Source organism: Neolamprologus brichardi, chromosome 10 (assembly GCF_056152115.1).
Source record: "Neolamprologus brichardi isolate AB-2024 chromosome 10, ASM5615211v1, whole genome shotgun sequence".
NCBI lineage: Eukaryota > Metazoa > Chordata > Actinopteri > Cichliformes > Cichlidae > Neolamprologus > Neolamprologus brichardi.
The window spans coordinates 8396931-8418261 of NC_142113.1; the positions used below are offsets into that span (position 1 = coordinate 8396931).

At 41.8% G+C, this 21331-nt stretch overlaps 1 protein-coding gene across 9 annotated transcripts in view; it reads left to right on the forward strand.

Annotated features, from left to right (window-relative positions):
* Positions 1-21331, forward strand: part of tspoap1 (TSPO associated protein 1) — an 82380-nt gene that overhangs the window by 2789 nt on the left and 58260 nt on the right. The window contains exon 1 of one of the 9 annotated variants that reach the window (XM_035911460.2): positions 4311-5545. The exons of the other annotated variants lie outside the window; for them this stretch is intronic. Coding sequence (XP_035767353.2) covers positions 5282-5545 — 264 coding nt within the window. The 5' untranslated portion in view covers positions 4311-5281. Of the gene's footprint in view, positions 1-4310; positions 5546-21331 lie in introns of those variants that run through there. 9 annotated transcript variants of the gene reach the window in all.

The following is a 21331-nucleotide window of genomic DNA, read 5'->3' on the forward strand; positions in this document are numbered from 1 at the left end:
GATCCTATGAGCTACATTATTGTGAGTATTCTGCTAGTGTCTCCCTAAGCCAGGGGTGAGGGAACTCCAGGCCTCATGGGCCAGTGTCGTGCAGGTTTTAGATGTGTCATTGATCCAACACAGCTGATTAAATGGCTAAATGACCTCAACATGTCTTGAAGTTTTCCAGAGGCCTGGTAATGAACTAATCATTTGATTCAGGTGTGTTGACCCAGGGTAATATCTAAAACTTGCAGGACACCAGCCCTTGATACCTGGAGTTCCCCACCCCTGCCCTAAGCAAACTGTTTTTTGCTGAAACGTCAGACTTGCGAGAACACACCACGCCTCATGTGGACCCAATACCTGGTGCAATATAGATCAGTGGCAGTCGAGGGTGGGGACCTTATCGGTCTGATCTGCTGCAACCGGCTTTGCTTACATGGAGCATCACTGCTCTGGTGGAGAAGGAGCCTGAACCGGTGCTTGACGCCGAGAGATACCAGCTTGATATAGTTGGCCTCACCATGATGCACAGCTTGGGGTCTGTAATCAGTTTCCTGGAGAGCGGTTGGACTGTTCCATTCTGGAGTTGCTCTTGGTGATAGATGGTGAGGAGGGATGGTGTCTGGTGTTTATTATATCTTACTCCATTTCACATATCAATGTTTTTTTTTCTCCATGTCTGTGAGAAGTATATAAAAAAGGAAAGCTGTGCCTTTAGGTTGCAGACACATTTTTTTATGGGCTATGCAGAAATTGTTTGTGTGTATCTGTCATGATATTTTGAGCTGCTTGACGAGTTGCATTTGAAATTACCTGAAAATACCTTTAAATTTCCTTAAAATAAACTTTACTCCATTTATGTTCACATTTCTTCTCTAGCTAGATGCTGAACTACCGCAACCAACTTTGTTTACATCTCTACCAAAGAGATCTCAGAGGGATGAGAAAAAAAAGATTAATTTTTATTTATATAGCACCAAATCACAACAGCAGTCGCCTCAAGGTGCCTTATATTGTAAGGCAGCTGTCCAATACTATTTTCATGGACCGACCTTTAAGATAAATACAACAAAATAAAACCAGTACCAGAAAAAAGAACATTTATTAATAACACACAGGAAAAGACCCAGGGAAACCGAGTTAATGTTAAAAACGATAAAAAATAACGATAAAAACCATAAATGTCACACCTGTGTCTCAACTCTCGTGGCCCGGTCCCAAACGACTCACAGTACCGGTCCGTGGCCCGGGGGTTGGGGACCGCGGTTGTAAGGTAAAGACCCTACGGTCCCTATTAAGACCCTACGGTCTTAATAGTATTGTGGGTGGAAACTGGATGTCATTATTGTGTTATTACTGAATAATTTTGAAAAATGACCTCTTTCAAGAGTAATATACATTAACCTACCTATCATGTGAAGGTGCTCGAACGTCATTCTGGATTTTTTCGGCCCATTTTAACCTCCATTTATACATATGCCTTGTTGCAGTCAATTATTTTAGCTTCTTGCTTTAGCTCCATTTCTCTTTCTTTTGAGCCAGCTTTCTTCTGTGTGGCTGTTACTTGCAAAGTCAAGTCATAGTCAAAGAACAGATGGATGGATGAAATCTAAAAGATTAAGCTATCAGGAACTGTATTTTGTATATCAGTTGTGCACCGAAACAGTCAAGTAAAACAAAAGGGAAGAAGCAAATATCAGCAAATGTTGCAGCTTTTTAAAATGTCAAAATGATGCAAGATGTGTTAAATAGTTTAAAGTCTGAAACAGCCATTTTGGCCGATATGAGAGCTTAGAAACTTAATTTTCACACTTTCTTAAGATTGAACCGTCTATTGGAGGTGAATATTGCATGATATGTGCAGAGAGGAGGGTGGAGGGTGTGTGTGTTTATGTGTCTCTTGTAGGACTGGCAGAATTGGGTCACTGTGCTTCCATGTCTTAAATTTTGGATAAAGTTTTCATAGGCATGGATTTGAATAATTAATCAAAGCTTGAACTGTGTCTCAAAAGTGGGCAATTGCTCATCTCTCTATATTTTTCTTTAATATTTCTTACACGTTGCTGCTAAGGTATTGGACCCAAATACTAATACTCTAACAAGAATGCACTGACTCATCCCTCTTTCTTTTCGTCATGTCTGATCTGCTGATAATATTTTTCAGCATGTGTGGAAAGGCATATTCATTGTTTTTTCTTTTGGGCTTTTTAATCAGTCTATATCTTGTTTGTAATGTTTAAATTTCAATGTGAAGTGTGTGAGTGTAACATAATATTTATTTTCTTGTGAGATGCTCTTCCGATTGTGCCAAAATGAGCATAAAAGGATGTCTCTGCCATTGATCTATGATGCGCCTGGCTGAAGCTCCTTTCTTTGCAGGGGCATATGTGGTTTGACATTTATTATTTTATGCTCAGTAAGATTTTTCATAGTTACTGTATCTTGTTGTAAGCAGGGCTGCAGGGCTGTTCGATATAACGATATATATCGGATGACAATATAAAAACATCTATCTTTTCATTTTACGCTATTGTTTGTTTCGTGGTGTCGCAAAATAAACTGCGGCAATATTTTTTCATCGTTTTGATGGTCACTGTAGTGGCTATATTAATTTTCTTAAAGTTCTCCCTTTCTTATATATTTAATATAACCACACTATGGACGGACAAGCGGCTGTTTTTATGCGTTGTCGTTAGCAACAATGACGGTAAAACCACTGCGTGTTCGCTTGTTTATTTTCCACATAGACCTTTCACAATAAAGCTCAAGATCCTGTTGAGACTTTTCAAAATAAACTGAATCACGTGAAAGAGTATGCTGAGTATTTATGGATGAGAAGCAAAACAGAGTCGTCAGGTGAAAAAAAATAAACCTTAGACTCAAACGTTAGAACAGGCTTTTTCCCGCAGCACGCTGTGTAATAAATACTCACAAAGAAAACGGCGGCCGTTACAACTTATGTCTAAAAATGTATAGTTTCAAACATCGTACAGTGTACACGACGCCCAGCTGGAAACACTTCACGCAAGTTGAGCTGCCCGAGATTCAGAGAATTTACAGAAAATGTTACATTTTGTGATTTATATCGTTATCGGGACAATAGATGTCTTATATCGGGATATGAGATTTTGGTCATATCACACAGCCCTAAGCAGTGGTCATGTGTACTGCAGCTCTCTCACATATTATTTAGTTGTTTTGCTGTCAAGAACACTGCTACTAACAAAGGAGCAAATTTAAACTTTCAAAGGAGTTGAAGCAGAATATAGATGGTGTTCAGAGGCACTCATGTGTTGGTTGGTTTGTCTTTAGGCTACTTAAGGTCTTGTGAGCAAACTAATTAATAATGGAATAGGTTGAAGCTGGGGAAACCGATGTTAGGACAAAAAAAGGAACCTTGTGTGTGTGAGCCAAAAGTCTGTGGGTCTCAATTTTTAACCATTTAATGTATCAAAATCTGCACGGTAAAGGAAATGTGAACTTTAATTTTCAGGATGAACTGTATGTGATTTTACTTTTGATTGCACTGGCAACACACCAGAAAAATACCAGGTAGAAAAAAATCTTAAAAAGCCAAAATTTCCAGTTAGTCTTTGTTGCTCCTAACTACAGCCTCTCTAATGTTTGAAGTAATGCTTTATACGAAAGTTGCATTTTCACAACTAGAAAAAAAATGCTTATTTTAAAAATATCACTCACCAAAATGCATATTCCTTTGGTGGTTTCTTACACAGTAAGATAGATTATTTGTTAGATAAACTATCAAAATGCAGCAAAAAGGCATCAACAGCACAGCACAGCTGAGATTTCCAGTAAATTTATTACAGTTTACAGAGGTGAGGCTTGTCAGACACTGATTGGCTACAACTTCCTGTGTCGGGAAAGTAAAAATTATTCATAGAGGCCTATTTTAATACTGCATAATTTCCTTAATTTTGGGATTAATAAAGTATTCTGATTCCTTTACAGTTTCACATGAAGAAACTTTACTCTTAAGATGAACTTTTCGCCCTCACTGTCTAAAACATACTTTTTTTTTTCTCATATCCAGTCAAGTAAATGACTATACGATGTATTTCACATATCCATCTACTCTAATTGCGTCCATTTCCCTAGTGCACAACTACAGTAAAACATTACAGTCAGTTTCTGCTGGTCATAGCTGTCTGTCTGCCTGCCTCCTGCAGCCTCCCTCTGTTGCACTGTCTACTGCCCCTTGAACAATCAATAGGCAGCCAACATCATTCCAGCGTCATCTCCATGGAAACGAGCTCTAGTCCCTGTAATGATTGGGTCCCTTCTCAAAACCTGCCTTTTTGTGATAGGACGATGGATGCAGTCCTCCCTGCCCCCTCCTTTCATAGACACTCGGCATCTCACACACACACACACACACACACACATTTTTCTCTTCGTCCTCCTGCTTCACCTTTATAGCGCAGCAACCAAGAAGGGATTAAGCACCCTGTTGAGTCTTATTGCTTCTGGATGAAATGCTTCTTGACAAGGCAGCATGAATACGGAGAGATTCACAGCTGAGGAGTAAGCATGCCACCCACATCTCAACCTTGCTGAGAGAATGAGGGCTAAAGCGAAGACCTGTTAGTCTGTTCTTTTTTTCTCCATCACACGTCTCTTGTCGTGTTCCACTTGATTTGGGACTGCACGGGCTATTTCAACATTACGTAGGGTATGATTGAACTAGCGTGTCTTCCCTTTTTCTATTTATGACAACCCTCCCCCTCGTGCAGACGAGCAGCGAGGCAAGAAGAAATGGGTTATTTCAATGTTGTGAGCTGGACTCTGAATCTGAATGCTGCACTGTGATAAATATAACAGTATGCTCAAGAATGCTGCTGTGCTGTGACATTCATTGATTGGTTTTCACAAGCGAAGACCAAAAATATATAATATCCCTTTGGAGCTGATTGTCCTCATTTTGGAAAACGTCACTGCGCAAAGAGAGGAGGTACTTTAGAGATGAACCAGGAGTTATAACTGCTTTTAATCAACCCTCAACATCCAGCACGAGAGCTGGTTTTGTCAGTACCATTTAGCATGGATTTACAAATTAAGAGCTTGATACCATGGCAGTAAGAGTTATTTGCTTGTTTTCAGACACTTCACCTTAGCCTTGAATAAGAGCCCAGTCCTGCTCGTGAACTGGTGGAAGTCAACCTGCGGTCCATGTAATTCTCCTTCAGCAAATGAAACACAAGCAATGGCTTGGTCTTGGCCGAGCACCTCTTGTGGTCATATTGATCTCCTCCGCTCTGTTTAACTTTGACAGAGAGTGATGTACGACTTGTGCACTCGGCCTGAGCAGCCTGAGCCCGCGCCGGCAAACAGAGAAATGGAGAGCCGCGAAGAGGCGAAAGCTTTCGGGGCACAACAGCCGGAGTTGAGGGGGTCGGTGGAGCAACATGATAAGCAACCAGGCAGCCTCTCAGACAAGGCAACCCCAACGACAGCTAATGTCACTACAACATCACTGTTAGGAAAGAGGCACCACTCGCTTTACGCAAACCTCAGTGGCTTAGAAATGGAAGGGATACATAAAGTAAGTGCGGAACACCAATGTGTCTTTCTGATGGTTAATGGCTTGGAAATGTTTGGGCCTGGATAGGTGTCAACCTACTATTAGAGAGAAGCTAATGTATGTAGAGTATTACAGGATCATTTTGACAGGAGATTTCAACTCAATACTCAAGGTAATGTTCAGGTTGTGTTGCAAACCATAATATGGGCTAGTTCTGCATATCCTCTGTAACTGAAAGTCACAGAGCCTTTATTTAAGTACAAATCATTTGTATGGGATTACACTGGTGTTGCACTGCCTATTTTCATTAAAGCTTCTTTATTAAGTTGCTGTAGTAGAAATAGATTGTTAAACAGGAATCTTTCTTTATATGGTGACTTTTTTAACCTCTATATGTTCTCTAAATATTCAAAGTCAGCACTGAAGCCACAAGATTGTAGTATGGCTAGTAGATACTAATTCAAGTAGCTTCTCTAAGGAGTTGTAGTATAAGAAGCTATTACCACAGCCAAAACATCCTTAGATAATACAGCTTTGGAATAAAATACCAACAAATGAAACAAAGCGTATCCAAAAATATTTGGAATAACTGAACACGAGTGGTTTAAACTGCTCTAAAAAGTTGGTCAGTTCTGTTGAAAGTTGCAGGCAGTCCCTCGGTGCTGCAGGAAAAACACATGTCAAAACAGCATCTCCATTAAAGTATACATAGACAGCTGAATCAGTCTGGGCCCTGTTGAGCTGCTATAACTTGCTACACCATTTATCTTTGTTTTGCCATGTGATTGTCTTTAGTTTTATCTCTTCAATCACATAGTGTTCACAGAGAAATTTCCACTTTTTGACAGCATTTTTTCTCCCCAAAAACATTGGCCCTTCCTTGTTTATCTGAGGCTCTGAATGTTTCTGTAGTTATGACACAATTTCATCATTTAAGCAAAGTAGTAATCTGTGTGCAATATTACCCACTCTCTTCCCCACCCCCACAACTTTATTACCCACAATCACCATTTAGCAAAAGCCCCTAATGAACTGTCAACACACATCCTGGCAGAAAATCTGTGGCCACACACCCTGAGAGGGAGCATAAAATGATGCCTAAGAAATTATTATTTGGTCTTTTTATAGTAGCGATCGGCAGCTGTGTTTTCCACCAGGAATCTGCCAGTCTTACATTACTGTATAATTACACTGTTATTTGCTGTGCGGGTACCACAGTTGGCCTTTTGTTTTGATTCCCTAGTCCCGCCCATAATTGATGACTGTCTGCGGTATGTTGTTGTATGCTAGGATGCTTTTATATAACAATGTACTAAATTGTATTCTCTCCCCCCCCCCCCCCCCCCCCCCCCCCAAAAAAAAAAAAGAAAAGAAAAAAAAAGAGTAAAGTATTGATGTAAGAAACAGAAACATGTTTTGCACAGCAGGCATTAGAAACAGTGGCTGGAACTGCCCTGTGGAGAAAATTGGTTGGTTTTAATGTTTTGGTGTAATTTATCAGATTTTAATTATACAGAGTGGCTTGGCTTAAGAATCAGAAAGTATTTTATTCATTCATTAATTCACAGAAGTGGTGCAGAACTCTTTTTACATACATTTTTTAAGAAGTTGCTGCTGTAAACATTTTCTGTCCATGCACAAAAGAGGCATGGTTTTACTTAAGTCTAACAGCATTGTTGACTTTCTGTGCTCTGTGATCTGCACTTTTTAACACCTGCTTTGATTCCATATGTCTGATTGCTAAGTTCCATATGGAGCTACATACAAAATCCATTTATCCGATCACTCTACTGACGCGTGTATCTTTAAAATTGACCCTGCGTTCAGATTACATTAAAGGTCAACAAGCTGTGGTTTCTCCCATATGGAAAAGAAATAGTAAAAACATATATGATTTACTCATGAAAGTGGCCACTTTCATGAGTAAATCATATATAAATCATATAAGGCTTACATGATTTACTCATGAAAGTGACCACTTTCTCATTACTTTAATATATTTTTTTAGTAAGTATACAAAACATACAAGTTTCATTATATAATTTTCAAGGGATCTTATATCTGTGTTCACTCTTGTATGCTTTTCATACAAGTTTCAAGACAGATAAAAACTTCATAAGATTTATATATATCTTTTCCATATGGGCTGTTCAGTTTTACATCGGTTTAATTCCAGCTGCTGAAAACAATGATTATGTATATTTTTCTTGGCCTGAGAGAAGTGCAGTGGTATGCAGTTGTGTTTCTGCTCTGAGAATCTGCTCAAGCTACTCTATCACCTCAGTCACTCTTGAGGGGACATTAACCGCTTTGTAAAATATCCAAATCATAAGAATATGTGTCACTCGGGTGTGTTGTCAGATGTAGTTTGAAAGCCAGTAAATATAGTTTTTGTTACCTTGTCAGTGTGTCAATTTTCCCGCTATGGATGAAGTGGCATAACTGCTACTCAGCGAAAATCTGGTAAGCTGTTTCTTCCTACTCGGATTAGCTCAGTGACATATGCATGCAGGTTTGTCAGGTTAAGAGGGAGATTTAAAGGCCACGTTTTCAGATTTTTGGTCATAGTCATTGTTCACCTCAGCAATCCAAATGAGTCAATTGAGGTTTTAAGTAGTTTATATTTTTTTGTATTTTGTTCAGATGAATGAAATATGGGTGTTGAGTTGCAGTTACCATGTTTGCCCCTGGTTTGTGTAGGTTTTCTTTCACAAACTAAAGACTGTTTGCAGCAATTAAAAACACCATGCAGAGGACAGATGGACAGTTGTATCCAAGTTATTAGTAATGGTTAGAATCGAAGCAATTAAGTAGTTATGTGAAAAATACAATTTAAATATCAGACATCAGACTAATGTATATTATTTTCTGGGCAATACAAATACACTTTATTATTTTTTATTAATTCAGTTTAATTCAATTTTATTTATATTGCGCCAAATCACAACAACAGTTGCCTCAAGGCGCTTTATATTGTACAGTAGATCGTACAATAATAGATACAGAGAAAAACCCAACAATCATATGACCCCCTGTGAGCAAGCACTTTGGCGACAGTGGGAAGTAGGGCTGCTCGATTATGGCAAAAATGATAATCACGATTATTTTCACTGAAATTGAGATCTCGATTATTTGACGATATTTATTTAACAATAACAATGTATTGAATAATGACTTTAAAGATTGTCAAAAAATAATATAAAATAGTGTGCAAATACTGATAACAGTGCAAATGTTTGCAATATAAAAAATAAATGAAAAATGTAAACATCTATGTTTAGTGAACTTTGCAGTGTTGCTCTGTGGTGCAGCTATGACACTGTAGCAAAGTTTACACACTATGTCTACTTGATCCACGTCTGACTCCGCGAACCCATAATGTTTCCACACCACTGAAGTTTTTTTTACCTCTCTTTTCAACCAACGGCAGTTACTCTCTTCTCCAAATAACTTCTGCTTAGCTTTCCGAGCTTCCCTCGGGTCCTCTTAATCAGCGGTCCCCAACCCCCGGGCGTCGGACCGGTACCTGTCCATGAGTCTTTTGGTACCGGGCCGCGAGAGTTGAGGCTCAGGTGTGAAATGTATGGTTTTCAGGGTTTTTATCGGTTTTTAGCGTTATTTTGTTATCGTTTTTATCGTTAACTCGGTTTTCCTTGGTCTTTTCACGTGTGTTATGAATAAATTTTCTTTTTTTCGGTACCGGTACTAGTTTTATTTTGTTGTATTTATCCGCGACACCTTAAAGGCCGGTCCGTGAAAATATTGTCGGGCATAAACCGGTCCGTGGCGCAAAAAAGGTTGTGGACCGCTGCTCTTAATTGTTGTGACACGTGTTCGAAATGCAGAGAGGTGCGCTCGATTTACACACACGGAGCAGCGCGAGAGTAAAGCACGAGGGAGGGGCTAATAATCGGCTCAGTCATTTTTAATGATCGTTGAAAGCCCAGATCGTAATCATGATTAAAATTCGATTAATTGAGCAGCCCTAGTGGGAAGGAAAAACTCCCTTTTAACAGGAAGGAACCTCCGCCAGAACCAGGCTCAGGGAGGGGTGGCCATCTGCTGCGACCGGTTGGGGTGACAGAAGGAAAACAGGATATGACATGCTGTGGAAGAGAGACAGAGATTGATAACAGGTATGATTCAATGCAGAGAGGTCTATTAACACATAGTGAATGAGAAAGGTGACTGGAAAGGAAAAACTCAATGCATCATGGGAATCCCCCGGCAGCCTATGTCTATTGCAGCAAAACTAAGGGAGGATTCAGGGTCACCTGGTCGAGCCCTAACTATATGCTTTAGCAAAAAGGAAAGTTTTAAGCCTAATCTTAAAAGTAGAGATAGTGTCTGTCTCCCGAATCCAAACTGGAAGCTGGTTCCACAGAAGAGGGGCCTGAAAACTGAAGGCTCTCCCTCCCATTCTACTTTTAAATACTCTATGAACAACAAGTAAGCCTGCAGTGTGAGAGCGAAGTGCTCTAATAGGGTGATATGGTGCTACAAGTTCATTAAGATAAGATGGGGCCTGATTATTTAAGACGTTGTATGTGAGGAGCAGGATTTTGAATTCAATTCTGGATTTATCGGAAGGCAATGAAGGGAAGCCAATACAGGAGAACTCTGCTCTCTCTTTCTAGTCCCTGTCAGTACTCTTGCTACAGCATTTTGGATTAACTGAAGGCTTTTCAGGGAGGTTTTAGGATATCATGATAATAATGATTTAAAGTAGTCCAGCCTGGAAGTAATAAATGCATAAACTAGTTTTTCAGCGTCACTCTGAGACAGGGTATTTCTAATTTAGAGATGTTGCGCAAATGGGAGAAAGCAGTCTTACATATTTGTTTAATATGAGCATTGAAGGACATGTCTTGGTCAAAAATGACTCCAAGGTTCCTCACAGTGTTCCTCACAGAGTAAGAATCTGGTTAGATACCATATTTCTAAGATTTTCAGGGCCGAGTACAATAACCTCAGTTTTATCTGAATTAAGAAGCAGAAAGTTAGCGGCCATCCAGGACTTTATGTCTTTAAGACATTCCTGCAGTTTAACTAATTGGTGTGTGTTATCTGGCTTCATGGACAGATAGAGTTGGGTGTCATCTGCATAGCAGCGAAAATGTATACTATGTCTTCTAATCATACTGCTTAGGGGAAGCATGTATAATGTAAACAGAATTGGTCCTAGCACTGAACCCTGTAGAACACCATAATTAACATTAGTGTGGGAAGAGGACTCTCCATTTACATGCACAAATTGGAGTATATTAAATAGATATGATTCAAACCACTGCACTGTAATACCTACAGCAGGGGTCGGCAACCTTTTTGATAATGAGTGCCGTCTAAAATTTCCTCAGAAGTCAATGTGCCATATGATTGCATTAGCAATAAATTTAATAACGCTCTATATGAACAGCTACACACTATATAGAACAACTTTACAGAATTATATTTGTTCGCAGATGTTGGCAGCTATCAGTGAATAGTTACCAGCTATTTTGAAAAAAAAAAGACACTTTTTATCCATAACAGCAAATGAACTGTACAACAGAAAATGCAAATGCTATGTATGGTCTCCTCACAACCCTGAAAACAAAAATGCTGTTGTGACAGTGATGTACAGTCTCGTTGGTATATCTATGATTTCTATACATTTTACATCAGACAAAAACTTTGGTTGTAAGATTCAGATAATTATTTATTAAAAGTGAGACATTTTAAATGAGAATAAGAAAGAAAAGTATTTCTTTGTGCCCCCCCTTTCCCTGTTAATGCCCTACCTGGCCCCCCTGGCAAAACTTTGCTAGACCCGCCTCTGCACAGTTACCAGCTGTCAGCTACGTAGAAAAGGATCCTGGTGTTATTTGTCTCTCAGAAACAGTTCATAACTTCAACTCATTCACGTCATCTAAAAGGTAAACCTGTTTCTCCATCACCTGTTCATCTCTGATTATTCAGTAAGGACATCTCCTGGTTTCATCTTCATGTTTCCCTCTCACCAGATAACCAAACCGATATCATGACCAGCAGCTTTTACAGCTGTGGCTCCAGCAAACATCAGCTGATACTAGAAATTATTAAATAAATTCTAACAACAGCTGATCAAGCTTAAACGTGCTGCTGTTGTTTAGCGTGACCTCCGCTGGTTTCCTCTTTCTGGCACAAAGTGGGAGATAAACAAACAAGAGAGAAAAGCCTTCATGATTGAAGTAGCAACAGGAGAGGGAGGGGGAGAGAATGAGAGAAGAAGAGACAGCTGACAGCGTAAAGACGCAGAATAACTCCAGCTTTGTGTCTTTTTCCATTCTAGCTGAAGTATGGGACAAACTGTTCCTTTTCAGCTCAATATGAAACGCGTAATATTTTGGGAACTCTACTAACTAACCTTATGAATAAAATAAAGTTCACTATCAGTAACATCATAGCACCCACCTAGCTGTATAGAAACTCCATCATGCTAGCTAGTACACAGTATGAGAAATTGTAACTGACGGTAAAAAGTCAGCACAACGAAAATAAACTACACCTAAACTTGGTTTATATCTGACCCAGATAGACTGCAGGTCATAACTTCTTACCTGAAGTTCAGTTCACCTGACACTCGGACCGGTGGCCGCCTCGGGTCTCTCCTGCCTCCTGCCTCCCCTTTCCCTCAACCACCTGCTGGCCTCCATGGAAGCTCCGCCATAGCCACCACCAAACAACAGAGTTATTTTTACATTTTACACATCAGCCAGCATTTGGCCAGTTCACCACCTTTCATTGTTTACACCGTTACAAAAAAACAACAAAAAGCCATCGGCCCATAAAAACAAAAAATCACATCGGCCTACCCGGTGGCCAGTCCAGCTATGGTCGTGCCATCAGTTAACCCTTCGCGTGCCACCCAGGGTTGCCGGCCCCTGACCTACAGCGTGCTCTAATCGCGCTAATAGAATATTATGGTCACAGTATCAAATGCTGCACTAAGGTCTAGCAGGACAAGCACAGAGATGAGTCCACTGTCAGAGGCCATAAGAAGATCATTTGTAACCTTCACTAAAGCTGTTTCTGTGCTGTGATGAGCTCTGAAACCTGATTGAAACTCTTCAAATAATCCATTCCTCTGCAGATAATCTGTTAGCTGTTTGACAACTACTCTTTCAAGGATTTTTGATATAAAAGGAAGGTTGGAGATTGGCCTATAATTAGCTAAGACAGCTGTGTCTAGGGATGGCTTTTTAGGTAAAGGTTTAACTACTGCCAGCTTGAAGGCCTGTGGTACATAGCCAATTATTAGAGATAGGTTGATCATATTTAAGATTGAAGCATTAATTAATGGCAGGAAAAGACGCGTTGATGGTTTGGAGGAAGTAATTATTGAAGTTAACTCAGAAAGATCAATTGGAGAAAAAGAGTCTAAATGAATATCAATGGTACTGAAAGTACTGTATTGTTCTTTCTTTGTGATTTTTTTTTATGTTTAAATTGTTTATTGCTGGTTTTTAGTTTCTTTTTTGTCTGTCTGGGAGCTGACACAGTCTCTATGGAGATGGGGTTTTGGGGGGGGGTAACAGGAGGAGAGAAGCTGCAGAGAGGCGTGTAAGACTGCAACTCTGCTTCCTGCTCCCAACTCTGGATAGTCATATTTTGGGGGGTTTAATAAATTTGTCCATATTTCTAGAAATGAGAGCTGCTCCCTCCAAAGTGGGATGGATGCCGTCTAACAAGACCAGGTTTCCTCCAGAAGGTTTACCAATTATCTATGAAGCCCACATTGTTTTTTGGACACCAGTCAGACAGCCAGCAATTTAAGGAGAACATGTGGCTAAACACGTCACTCCTGGTCTGATTGGGGAGGGGACCAGAGAAAACTACAGAGTCCGATATCGTTTTGGCAAAGTTACACACCGATTCAATATTGATTTTAGTGACCTCCAATTGGCGTAACCGGGTGTCATTACTGCCGATGTGAATTATTTACTGAATTTACGTTTACCCTTAGCCAGCAGTTTTAAATTTCCCTCAATGTCGCCTGCTCTGGCCCCTGGAAGACAATTGACTATGGTTGCCGGTGTCTCTAGCTTCACATGTCTGAGAACAGAATCACCAATTACCAGAGTTTGACCCCTGGTGGGTGTGTCGCCGAGTGGGGGAAAACGGTTAGACACATGAACAGGTTGGTGGTGTACCTGGGGCTTCTGTTTAAATCTCTGTTTATGCTTCCTCCTCACCGTCACCCAGCCGCCCTCTTTCCCCAGCTGCTTGGGGTTTGCCGGGGAACAGCTAGCGGGTCCTACGTTATCTTCGGGTGCACCAGCTACAGGGGCCTGGTTAGCTACGGGTGAATCAAGGGTGCAAAGCTGAGTCTCCAATTCAGTTTTACTATTATCTATTATGAGGTATTCTTGGGTCACATTTATTTGTGTGCTACACCAATCAGTCTAGACGCCCACCTTGCAGGTCAACTGCAACGCTGTTTGGTCCAACTGGGCTTAAAAGCGAATTGGTTTGCCCAAAAGATCTGATTTTATACTAAATTTGACTGTAACTTCCTTAATTCAGTCTTAAAGAGGATGTTTTCACTCCATCTGACTAGAGTCTATGAATTGTGACTAATATACACGATTAATATACACTAAGGGAAAAAATGATTTAAAACCCTGCCGATTTTGTAAGTTTGCCTACCAACAAAGAAATAATTAGTCTGTTATTTCAATAGTAGGAAAAAAGCATTTAAAAAAGTTATAAATTAATTTGCATTTTCATGAATGAAATAAGTATTTGATCCCTTTGCAAAATATGCTTTAGTGCTTGGTGGCAAAACCTGGCAATCACAAAGGTCAGATGTGTTTTGTAGTTGGCCACAAGTTTTGCACATATCTCAGGGGGGATTTTGTCCCACTCCTCTTTGCAGATCCTCTTCAAGTCTTTAATGTTTTGTGACTGATGTTTGGCAACTCGAACCTTCAGCTCCCTCCACAGATTTTCGATAGGATTATGGTCTGGAGACTGACTACACCTATCCAATGCCTTGATATGATTCTTCTTGAGCCAATCCTTTGTTGCCTTGGCTGTGTGTTTTGGATCATTGGCATGCTGGAATACCCACCCACGACCCATTTTCAATGGCCTGGCTGAGGGAAGGAGGTTCTCACCCAAGATTTGATGGTACATGGTCCAACCCATCCTCTCTTTGATGCGGTGCAGTTGTCCTGTCCCCTTGGCAGAAAAACACACTCAAAGTATATAGTTTCCACCTCCATGTTTGATGGTGGGTCAGTGGTCTTGGAGTCATAGGCAACATTTCTCCTCCTTCAAACATGGCGAGTTGATGCCAAATGGCTCGATTTTGGTCTCATCTCACCACAACACTTTCACCCAGTCCTCCTCTGAATTATTGAGATGTTCAGTGGCAAACTTCAAAACGGGCCTGTGCTGTACTGCTTTCTTGAGCAGGGGGATCTTGCTGGCACTGCAGGATTTTAGTGGTACCAAGGGTTTTCTTGGTGACTTGGTGTCCCATTGACAAATTCCTCCAGAGTAGTTTTGGGTTGGTTCACACCTTTCTCATTATCATTGAAACTCTACGAGGTGAGATCTTGCGTGGAGCTCCAGAAATTGGCAGTTATTTTATGGTTCTTCCATTCATGAATAATCACACCAGCTGTTGTCACCTTCTCACTCAGCTGCTTGGCAATGGTCTTGTCACCCTTTCCAGCCTTGTGTAGGTCCACAATCTTGTTCTGACATCCTTGGAAATCTCTTTGGTCTTGGCCATGGTGCAGAGTTTGGAATCTGGATAGATTGATTGCTTCTATGGACCGCTGTCTTTTATACTTGTGTGAAATACACCTGGGACTTGGAAATCTTGCTGATTGATAGTGTTACAGCCGGTCTAGGGGACCCGACCGCAACAAGAAGAATGATCCACCCCCAGTTCGACCCCAAGCAGCACATCACACATAAGTTAAAATAAGAAATGGTTTATTTACAGGAACGAAACAAAAACGGGTTTCACAGGAGTCACTCAGGCTTCGGGGTGGACCCACGCCGAAATAACAAACAAAAGGAAAACAGCTCAGAGGAGCGACTGCTTGCCTATCCCTAAAGAAACATAACCAAATGACAATCAATTACCTCCCTGCCTAACAAAACATGAGAAAACTGCCCAACTGAAAAGGCGATCCACCCAATTCCTCCTTCACAAAACTTCAGAGAGTCAGCTGCAGCAACCTGCAGCAAAAGCCTGCACGCATTCATTGGTCAGCATATTTATGTCTAACTGCCTGATCATTTTTTCATAAGCACTTACTTTTTAAGTATGTTTTTTAATCACCCATAAACCCATGAAGGGCATGTCGCAGCCCCAGCTGGTTGGGGTAAAACCGAAGATGGATGGATTGCCGTCCTCAACCCTGACGTTTTATACTTTAAAACGTTTTATTTAGTGGGCAAACTTACAAAATCAGCTGGAGTTCAAATATTTTTTTCCCTGACTGTAATTAATTTAATACTTTAAAAAAACCCACAAGATAATGAGCCTAGCGTTCAAAGTTTAACACTAAGCAAAAAGGTGATTAAAATAATTCACTAATTAACCCTGTGATTGTAATTGTACATCAGAGAAACACCAGTCATAGAACTGGTCGTTTTCTTTGTTGCAAAACAATTAATGGATTTGCAGAATGACTGCTTATTGGTCTGGCAAAACCCCATCACCACCTCCTCACGGTGCCAGCTGGGAACAATGACCCATTGGGAAGTTGGCCAGCGGTGAGGGTCATTGACGTCAGGGGGAGCGATGCGCCAGTCAACGTATTCTTCGGTCACACCGAATGCAATGCCAACTCAAAATTTGAAAACAAATATTATGGCAACGCGCGTCGTCCCCATGCGTCGTCCCCATGCGTCGTCCTCGCCCAAACAACGTGAGAAGAGGACGAGTGCTACCTGCAAGTGGATGGGTCAGGCCAAAGAAGCTAGCCCAATTACTATGCCTCAGTGCCCTGAACGTTGGTACATTAACCGGAGGAAGCCGCGAACTAGCCGACACTCTAAATAACCGCCACATCGACATCGTGTGCATTCAAGAAACGAAATGGAAAGGGACAAAGGCAAGGGACATTGGAGAAGGATTCAAGCTCTTCTACAATGGCAATCAGGCTCAGAACGGAGTGGGCATAGCAGTGAGCCAGAAGCTCCGGGACAGTGTGGTTGAAGTGACCTACATATCGGATTGTCTTATGTCACTCAAGGTCAACACTGGCTCTGCCATCATGGATCATCTCCTGCTATGCGCCGCAGACCAACTGCCCCGGCGGCGAGAAGGAAGCATTCTGGCTCAATCTCGACGACCACCTACAGTCAATTTGCCCCGAAGAACACCTGGCAATAGGCGGTGACCTAAATGGACATGTCAGTCAGGAGAGAGACGGATATGTGCGATTCCATGGCAGCCAAGGATTCGGGACCCGAAATGACAATGGATGCCATGTTCTGGACTGCACAGAGGCACACAATCTCGCCGTTTCTTCAGAAAGAGGCCAGCGCATATCATTACATATTCTAGTGGCGGTGGGGACACCCAAATCGACTACTAGCTAATCTGAAGACCCCACCAGAACCTGGTCACATGACTCAACCTTGGCCAGCAATGACCACCACCGATCACTTCAGTAGAGAAGATTAAATGGTGGCGCCTTCACGAGTGCAAAAAACAGCTAGTGGACGCACTTGGGCACTTCATCGTGGACCCCAATGGTCCAGTAGACACCATCTGGGATAACGTCGCCAGTCAGATACACGACGCGGCAGGCAGACCTGGAAAAGGCTTTCACCCGAGTCCCTCATGACCTGATCTGGCACTCTCTGCGATCACACGGGGTCCCAGAGGCCTACGTCGATTGGATCAAGCTCTTGTACAGAAATGTGACTAGCACAGTCAGAAGCCCAGTGGGAACATCACCATCTTTCAACATTACTGTGGGCATGCACCAAGGCTCCGCACTGTCCCTGCTTCTCTTCATCCTCTGCATGGACACCATGACTGCTGACCTCCAAGCACCCCACCCTTGGACGCTTCTCTATGCTGACGGTCTTCCTCGCAGATGGATCCCGAATGGAGCTGCAATGCCAAACGCAGCAATGGAAGACACGCCTGAGTGCGTATGGGCTGAGGTTGAACACCAAGAAGACTGAGTACTTAGAAGCCGGCCCCCCAAACCGACGGCACCATCAGCATCAACAGAGAATACCTGGCGAAGGTATCTCACTTCAAGTACCTCAGATCGATGATCAGCAATGACAACGACATCCTGCCAGACGTACAACCCAGGATTAATGCGCCCTGGATGAAGTTGCGCCAAGTCACTGGTGTCCTGTGCGACCGATGAATGCCTGACATCCTTAAGTCGACGATCTACAAGAGCGTAGTGCGCCCTGTGGCTCTTTACGGATCAGAGTGTTGGCCGGCCACCTCAAAGCACGAACAGGACCTTCACACAGTGGAAATGCGGATGCTGCGATGGTGCCTGGGCCTGACACGATGGGACCACGTCATGAACATCAACATCCAAAAGCGGCTGGGCATTGCGCCGATCACGGAGAAGATGCAAGGAGCGCGACTGCGATGGTATGGGCACGTGGTCAGAAGTGATGAAAACTCAGTGGCAAGAATGCACTGCGACTCAGCCCCCAAGGCCAGCGACCAAGGGGCAGACCAAAAAGGCGATGGATGGACCGAATCAAAGACGACGTGAAGAAGATCGGCGCCAACCTGAATGGTGCTCTTGATCGTGCCGAATGGAGGCGGCTTTGCAGAAAAGCAGACCCCGCAGGAGGAGGAAGAAGAAGCAGAAGGACTGCTGATTGATTTTCTTTCAGTCAGCAAATTGATTATGGAATAATCATGGAGTTTCACGGTCACAGCAGTTGATTTTCCAACAATTGTATCAAGCAATCCAGAAAAATGTAACATGAATTTAAGATTTATTCCTCCATGTGTGGAAATGTGTGTGTTTTATATTGGCCAGCCATGTTATTTCTTGCGAATAATTTATAGGGGGGTAATCCCTAGAGTCCATATACCAGCCTGCACATGAATGTCCCCCTCTCTGTTGTCTGGCTGAAACGGAGATCAAACATTACGCTGCTTTTACTAACATTGTGGACCCAGTAGACTGGGTATCTGTTCAACACTATATATGTAGGGTAGGGTTGTGTCCTCACACGTTTACTCAGGTTTACTCAGTTGCTCTGGCAAAGCCTGAAATATATAAAGAAAGCTTCTAAAAACTGAAAACACCATAATTTATGCAGTGCTGGAAATTCTCTGCAGCACTGCAGCCAATCTTTAGTGTACATCCTCCATTAGCTAAGAACATCATTTACATATCTCACACTTGGCAGTAGCATTAAAGTTAATATTCATTTTTCTTTCTTTGCTCAACCCATTTGCTCCCTGACCTTTTTTTTCATGCCCTCATTTCCCCCCCTGCAGATAGGATTGAATCATTAGCTCATTTATAGAGAGTTCTTCACTGGTTGTCTCTTTAAGTCTAGCTTATATCACACATAGGGCATCTCGTCATCCCTCCTCCTACATCTGCCAGCCTCTATTCACACTCTTGTGTATTTGGCATTTTTCAAGCATTCTTTGCTGCCTGTGACATTTCTACATCATTGGGTCGTGCTAGCAAGATTAAACCCATGATTACCTATTTTCCACTTCACAATGGGAAATGCTTTTAGCCTGCAGGATGAAAGGGAGTCTCATTTTGTTGATCCTGTGGTCATCAGAAAAAAGTCACCTCAGCCTTTAATTACAGGAAAATCTACCAGATGGGCATTTTTTGACCGAGGACTTGTTAATGTTTGTTGTGGAGCACTAAAGTGGTGTTTGGACATTGCGACATGGTTCCCAGCCTGTCTGAATTGACCTTTCCTTGTCTGTTCCTAGCCAGTCTGCATTATATGAAAAATTCTGTCATCACGAAACTTGCCTCTGCCTCTAGTTTGCCCTGTACTCTAAAACTGTTCAGTATATCTGCTTCCTGGCTTCTAAATTGTGTTGCCATCTTTCTTTTTTAATGGTTGCGTTTAACCCTGGAGAACCCATGGGGTCAAATTTGACCCCATGGTTTCCCTAGAAAACCAATGGGGTCGGCTCTGACCCCATGGGTTCTCCAGGGTTAAAGCTGATCTTGCCTGATCTAATGTACTGCAGAGCAATGTTAACACTTGAGGTCAAGGACAGTCCAATCATTCTTTAACGTGACTGAGAGAGTGAGAAAGAAAATATTCAACAACAGCTAACTATGCTTTACTGTGTTTGCACCTGACCTGTCTCTGTCTCTGGGAATCCTGCTGTGATGACAATGACAGAGTGGGAGGGTTGATTTTTGGCAACTCCAAGAGTAGCGACAGGGTCCTTGTGGGCCTGGTTGGAAGTATTTTTTCAATTAATTTTAAACACTTCCATTTCTGGCTGAATGCACTGCAGCTTGTTGAGGTCAGGACAATCTGTAGAATGAAAGTGGCTGAATGGTGTGCCCATAGTTGTCATTTGCTCACTTTGGTTGCAGATAGATAGGCAGTTTAACCGCAGTTGCGTATGCATTTTGGAAGAATACACATGTGGCCATTGTGTTGTCTCTTTGATATTTATTTTCTAAACTCAATACCATGATGACCAACACAAACCACAGAGTTTGTGTTTTGGAAGCAATACAGTATGGACATAATTTTAATGTACAGTATAAGCAGAGCTGTGGATATGAATATATGAGCATGATCTCTAGTCACTTGAATCTATCTCCATTACACTTCATAAATCCACATAATGACGTGTCTATGAGGTTTTAAATATAAATTCCGCAAAAACCTCTCTTCTAATTTCCTCAAATTAAGTTGCTTGCTGCTGGGCCATAGCGGGGGGTTAAGGGGCTTGTATGCATATGCAGTTTTCTCCAACAAGATGAAGGATTCTTTTGACGCCCTTGGCATTGATCCCGTGGAGGGGTGGGGGGAGACACAAATCATCTCAACTACATACTGTCTCCCATCAGTCCATTTTCTCTTGACATTGTACTAAATGAAATAATTTAGTGACCCCTCCTTCTTTTCATGTTTGCCTTTTTAAAAGGCCAGATGATGTTCTCTGCATGTCTGACACCTTATTAAGCCTCTGGGGGACGAGGGGGTTGTGACATTTTTATTTGGGGACTTTGAGATGATGGGAAAGCTGTGCTTGTATGCAATCTAATTACTGTGGTCATCTGTGGTCGTCATCTGCCACCCACTACAAATGGTTAAACACAGTCATCATGGCCTCTATATTTATGTCTATACTTGGATCAAACATGGAATTGCTACTGATTTCAGAGTTAAATTAACATGAATGAATACATCATAATATGTGCTTGCATCAGGATTTCTAGTCTGATCGCGAGATGTAAGCTAGAACGTTCAGATCATGTGAAGGACATCAAGGACATGCATTCTTCTTTTTATCCTCCATATATGCTAAATGAAAAGGGACTAACAGCTATCTCCAGACAATGGATTTTGTTTTTGCACAACCTCACCCAGTGGACGTTTGTATGAGCTAGAGGTAGATTGCGGGACGCCTTGTGGGGGGGAGTAATGGGGTGCCTTGTGTTGGCTCTTTGTTCTTGCTGTATGAGAGAGGACCCCCTAATCTGTCACCGTCAGGTACCCTGGGGGAGGTGAGTCGTGATGAATACAGGAAGGGATTTGAGAGGACACTAAAGAGGGTTTCTTCATGACTTATATATGAGTGTAGAGCAAGAGCTGCTGTTTATAAAA